The 6600-nt window shown below is 42.5% G+C and overlaps 1 protein-coding gene across 1 annotated transcript; it reads right to left on the bottom strand.

Moving 5' to 3' along the window:
- Window positions 1-644: 644 nt before the first annotated feature.
- On the bottom strand, window positions 645-4792 carry MRPL19 (mitochondrial ribosomal protein L19; the record flags this gene model as incomplete). Its single annotated transcript, XM_081998412.1, has 6 exons — window positions 645-998; window positions 1778-1959; window positions 2807-2937; window positions 3488-3610; window positions 4345-4456; window positions 4705-4792. 6 exons carry the CDS (start codon window positions 4790-4792, stop codon window positions 783-785), a joined length of 852 nt encoding a protein of 283 aa, XP_081854538.1. The 3' UTR covers window positions 645-782.
- Between the last annotated feature and the right edge of the window lie 1808 nt (window positions 4793-6600).

The following is a 6600-nucleotide window of genomic DNA, read 5'->3' as shown; positions in this document are numbered from 1 at the left end:
CTTACTGGAAGAAAGATTACTTGTAATGACTTGTAAGCATGGAAAGGCAATTAACACTTGAGCTCAGAACCCCTGTGTGTTTCTAATATGGAAATACAGTTTTATGAAACCAGTTGTCACAGTATTAAGAACCTACTCTGACACTTTGGGAGTATTTCATCACGAACCTTACACTAATTCACATGACTTGACTTAAACTGGCTCAGTTCTTCAAAACTGATTTCGGAGCATTTGTATTTGCTGCTCTGTTGGGAGATTAGTATTACTGCTCTCAACAACATATTTTTTTTCAATGGGAAAACTAAATAGCACTTACTTACTCTAAAAGTGTACATGCAGCTCAGACATGACTACTTCCCTGCTACAGCCCATTTCTGAAGCTGTAAGTCAAGCAGTTCTACAACTGGCCACTACTTAGTCTGTAAAGAGAGAAGCAACAGAAGTATTTGGAAATGACAACACAACTAACTTGAATGGGTGATACAAACCCCTCTTGTTAACTGTAATTTAAAAAAGAAGGTTTCCCATTTCTGGAGAAGGGGTGAACATCGCATTACACTCCTCAGCAAAAGCAGTGGCTGTTTTCAGGAATACAAAGTTAGTGTTCAACCACAAAAATTTGTACACTGACATTTTCTGGAAAGGGTAACTTTACTGTGTATTTTGCCTATGTACATACAAAACCAGGTAACTGATAATCCACACAGTAAATTCAAAGTAAATACTTTCTCCGTAATTTTTTGATAATTTTCTCAGTAATTCCTAGACTGCAAAAAACATTATTATTTTTTAAGCTCTTCACTCACTTCCTTCCAAATCTTCTCCTCTATTTTTGAAGTATCATACTCTCGCAGCATATCAAACTCTAGCCATGGCTGGCTCCACTTCTGTGCTTCTTTCATTTTTTTTTCAGGTAGCTCAAACTTTATTCCTTTGATGTTGTATTTTGGCCTTTCCCACCGTTTTGACCATGGTTTAGGTTTCATTCGTACTTGCAGCTAAGGTGAAAGATTAAAAAAAAAAAAAAATCAAAAGGTATTAAGTAATCAGATTTTGATTGTTTCCCCTTTTGCTAAGCTCACAAATGCTGCTCTAACAGAAGGAAGGTGACAGAAAGCAGATCAATTTGTCAGTATGTTAAGGAACTACTACTTTACACTGTTAGGGAAGAAGGAATGTTTTGTGTCCACATGACTGTTGTCATAGTATCTTGTAAAACTTTTTAATTAACACTGTCTTCATTTATTACACAGTCCTTAAACAGATACATAAAGTGAAGTTAACTCCTCTTGTAGTTCTACTCCTGTTCCTTGTTAAGGAAAAAGAAAAGGAGCATGATGGAGAAAGGGAGAAATGATCACTCTAAGTTACTGAGTTACTAGACAACACTCTTTGACAGGGTCTGTTGGTTTCTAGATCTTCTCTGAGATGCGGATTTTAGCTGACTCTTCCAATCTTACCTTCTTCCCTGACACCTACCACTCCCAAATCAGTAACAACATTAACATTTCCATAAGAAAAGCTTTACTCTCTACACAATATTATACAGAGGCATGTGGAGGTCACTACTCCTTGCATGTCTTCAAAATTAACTACTGAGGATGGTAAGTATTTACATTCTCAATGTTGTTTCACTACAGAAATAGCATAAAAACTTGTCTTATTTTGTATACTTTTGTCACCCTGGTAACTAATGCACCAAAGAGCTGTTTAACAGTCAGATATGAAAGTTACCTAAACAAACCTTCACTTTCCCTCTGAAACATGTGGCTCCTACCTTGTTAACAGGAACTTCTTCATGGTCTAAATGAGACACAGGTTTCATATTCACATCAAAAGTACTATATTCAGGGAGGGCATCTCGCAGGTACATCAGGTTGTCATCCAGCCTCTTCTCCAGCTTCAGAACCTCGATCGCCTGGATGCGAGGACTGTACAGTTCATAGCATATTTCAACACCTTAGAGGGAGAAAGTCTGATTTAATGACCAAATTAATTAGAAATACTAACACCAAATTTGTATTTCTTCAGTTTTATACATCCCTGTGTTACTCAGGAAGTGCTTTTTACTTACACAGAGAACTACAATATACAGTGCTGTGTGCACATGTGATTGCACATGTGCATTGTGTCTGCACAGGCAAATGCAAATTTCTTTTGTAAGTCAAGTCTTTGAGAATAGAATGGCTTGAGACACTTCGAATGGCTTTAATTTAAGGAAGATGAGCTTGGGTTTTAAACCTTAGTCCCCTTTGGTTACAATGGCTGTCGCTATCTATCTCATTGTATGTGTAAGTGTTTATAAAGAGACACCCACCCCTTTCATATTTGCTCTCAGAACATCAGTATTTGCATTGCCCCTTCTTTTGCCATAAGCCAGAACATGAATCTATTACAAAGCTCTGCTAATCCATTGCTTGTTAAACAGTGCATGCATGCAGCCCCAGTTCATGCAAATACACCATGCTCAAACTGGGCTAGTATTTACACAGCTAGCAGTAGGCTGCCCAGGCTCAAATATAAGCGCAGCCATAGTGGATCACAGTCAGTCTCCTCAGAACACAGATCTAAAAATCACGAAGTATACAGACTAAGCTGTTCCATGCCTTCAAATATATGGCACATCAGCATCTCTGTGTACAATTTTAAACCTACAGTATCCCCTAGTAGGTAGACTCATGACTTCACTTCAATCTATTGTCATCCTCTCTGCAGAGTAAATTTCTACACCAGATATCCCTTCACATACAACTCCAACATTTTTTGCTTAACATTTCTAGCATAACTGCCACAGTTAAAACCCCACCTTGGTCTTCTATAACATTGCGAAGGACAAAGGTAGCACCAAGTCCTTTTCCTCCTCTTTGAATGCAGATGCCTACAAAGCGGTTGGCTTTGTCATTGGCATACGGATCTGCAGTAGTAACGGCAAGTACACTGCCTGCCAAAGAAAAAAACAAACCAAAAATAGACTGTTCAAGTAAATACGTACCAAGATGTGGGAAGAGAGTCAAAGTGCACATGTTTAGGGACATTCTGAAAGTGTTTTAATTTCCATGAAAACTGCCAGAAACTGAATAAACTTCTAACATGCCCCGAATTAATACATGTTAAAGTAATTCTGCAGGTGAACTATGAAGCTTCTTCTCCTTTACACGTTCACCTTTATCTTGTACTCTTCATTATGCAAACTGAATACAAATAATCAAATGTATTTTTCTTTCTTGAGCTTTACTGGTAAGCCTTATGTCAAAGTCCCAGGATTTTAAAAACACAGAAGAAACACACTAGTATTATACTTTTAATGGAAACTGGATGTAAATATGAAATTAAAATACACAGTAGTATGTATAGAAACACATACTGTTTGATCTAAAATATCTGGTACTGTGATGTTCTATGATATTCTACAACATGAAACCACACCTTTCACCATCCCACCCTATAAAAAATATTGATGAAATTTTGTAAGTCCTAGTGCTGTTACTGACCAACATAGAACTCTGGGATGTTGAAGACTTTCCGTCTCTGTATCATATCCTTTCTTTCTATATAAAATTTAAAAGGATCTGTTCTCCCTCTGGGAGGTATAAATTCAGGACTCAAGAACCTGTAAGAAAATCCAAACTTTTGTAAGTGTAAAACAAAAGCAATCTGCAGGTCCATTTCACAAACAGCAAAGCATGTACTTACAGCTGATCTCAAGGTCTAAGTCAAAGGCAGACACAGGACCCATGTCCCTGACACCTTGTGGTATACTGAAGAGATGTATGCCTTTAACAGACAAAAATCTCACACATCAATCCCAAATTTGCAAAAATCTTTACTGCTATACTTTTTTTCCTGTTTCACTGCTTTCAGGAACTCTAAAACACAGTATTTTACTTTCTGTAAGCATATTGCAACATAAATTATCTTTGCAAATACTTTTTACGGAGTAAAATACTTAAAGTGGGCTTATAAGAAAGATGAGGACAGATTTTTTAGCAAGGGCCTGTTGCAATAGAACAAGGGGTAATGGTTTTAGACTAAAAGAAGGTAGATTTAGACTAGGTACAAGGAAGGAATGTTTCACAATGAGGGTGGTGAAACACTGGCACAGGTTGCCCAGAGAGGTGGTAGATGCCCCATCCCTCGAAACATTCCAGGTCAGCAACCTGCTCTAATTAAAAACCTCCCTGCTTGTTGCAGGGGGATTGAACTAGCTGACCTTTAAAGGTCCCTTCCAACCCAAATTACTCTATGATAATAATGCCTCAGAGCTTTAAGAAGACGTTCACACAATTACGAGCCAGAGGCAGACCTGAACATAAGCCCACTATGACAAGCACCAGAGCACCCTACCTCCTCGCCTCCCTCTCCTTCTTCTTGTCAATAATGACAGGCTTCGGAGGCGGCTGAAATTTCGCTGGCTTTCCATCGCTGCTAATTTGATACCCTGAGGTTGAAAAACACCCTGTAAAAATAAAATGATTTACAACGCCCGTGTTTTCACGTTGAACTGCCCCCAACAGTTGCGCAGTTCGAGGTCCCACCCCCGCCAAGCGGGCCCGGGGCGCCCCCCACCCAGGACACCCCCCGTCCCCGCTCTCTGGGCAAAACACGCCGGAGCGCGCTGAGGGACAGGGACAGGCCGCGGGCAGCCACTCTCCGCCGCGGGCAGGAGGAGGGCACCGGAGAATAAAGTGCACGGAGGATCCTCACGGCCGGGCAGGATGGGCCAGGCGGCAGCGAGGCCCACCGGCCCCGCGGCGGCAGCCCGCGGAAACAGCCTTCTGCAGGCGGCTGCCATGGTGACTGCGGCCACTGCCGGCCTGCCGGCGCATGCGCGCAGCGCCGCTACGGCGAGCGCAGCGGGCCAAACTAGCCCCAAGCGCGAAGTGGAGCTGTGGATGGTGGCGCTTCCGCGCTGTACCTGTAGGGAGGTGCGGGGCTGGGATCGCCTCCGTTCTGTGGGGCTTTCCCGCACCAAAATCTGGCTGTGGAGCAAGTCAGTTTATACATGAGGAAAGGGCCCTGACCTGCCCTGCTGGAGGGTCCGTGGGGCCATGGCTGGTCCCTGCCGCAGGGATGGGCCCCTGCCCTGAGCGGGACTCTAAATGGCACAGGGCCCCTGCCGCTGCCTCCTCACAGGGTGGCGGGGGGTGGTCGGTAGGTGCTGGAGCCAAGTGTCTCTTCAAGGACGGGAGGAAACAAAGTGGCTCCTTTCACCCCCATCCTTCAAGGAGATTTCAGGTGAGGGAGAAGGACCCAAAAGGAGGGCCAGAGAGCACCCGCGGCCCTAAAGCAGACATGGAAGGGGAGCGGGGCAGGTGCTGTGGCACTGGGTTGCAAAGCTAGGGCTTCCAGTGTGTCGCGGGGCTCAGCAGCCGCAGTGGGAATGCCATGCAGGCACGCTTGTAGTAGCTCCTTGGGGCACTGAGGGGATCCGCCACAGCTCATTAATGCTGGCTTTGCTGCACAGAAGTGGTTATATGGTTTCCAGAAACATGCTGCTGTGTGTTTTCATGATAGAAAGGCTCAGCTAATAAATAAGCCATCTTTAGCTCTGTCCATAATTCAGAAAAACCTGCAGTCCCAGTGATTTCACGATGGCTGGTTTAGAAATTATTATATACATTGGTATTATTGAGTTACATTTAATATGTTTGTTTCAGTCAGATTTCCTCAGGTTTCAGTAGCAGCCTGGATTCAGTCAGTGGCTACACAGGCAGGAGAAAGGTGAAGTTTAAATGCAGAGTGTGGACTTATTAAATAACACCTCAATGTTTAAACTTGGTAGAGATTCACTTCAAAATATGCCTGACCTCATCAACTAATTAGATCGATCATCTTGGCTGTGATGTTTCCCTAGCCCCTTTTATTGGTGGCAGCTGACTTTGTAGCCTGTCTGAGCCCCCACATTAATGAGAGTTATTTTCTAGTTTTGATCAGCTGTTTGGTTTCTTAACTTTTGTTTAGAAGATGATAGGGTGCAGAAGACAAGTCACAGTATTTCTCAATAATCTGCTGATCTAACACAGGAGTTAATAATCGGGACACGGATGGGACAGAAGAGGGCACTCTGACCCTTAAAATAAAAAAAAAAATTCTCCACCAACACTGAGTGCCGTCCTTGAAGCAAAGATCCTTTCCCAAGATTCTTTTTGTATTTCTTGTCGCTGCCTAAGCACTATTAAAAAGGCAGAAGAATATATCTCAGGGGAGTGGGGAACAGAGCATATGGGGTAATTCCAATAACATGTATTGTGTAAGCATCTTAGTCGGGGGGGGTCTGTTCTTGGCTGTCTTTTCAGGGACAGCTTGCTTGAGTTTGAAGTACAGGTCCAAGGGACTCATATCAATTTCTTTGCTGAGCAGGTTCAGATATAGGAGAGGAATCACTGTCTTCCTACTTTTCTTATCTATATAACAAAAGCTGTGAAAATATGGATCATTTTACAATCCCATGAGTTAATCACTTCTGTAAAACACTTTATAGTGAGATTCATAAATTAAAGGCATCACTGTTTTCTCCGGTGATCTGGCAAAGATTAAACAGACTTTGGGACTCCACTGGATTAATTCTGTTTGAGGAGCATATTTCTAGTCCCTCCTATC

The sequence above is a fragment of the Phaethon aethereus genome, assembly GCF_964289735.1.
Source record: "Phaethon aethereus genome assembly, chromosome: 3".
NCBI classification, from domain to species: domain Eukaryota; kingdom Metazoa; phylum Chordata; class Aves; order Phaethontiformes; family Phaethontidae; genus Phaethon; species Phaethon aethereus.
The sequence above is the reverse complement of the archived record's forward strand: the minus strand, read 5'-3'. Positions and strand labels throughout refer to the sequence as shown.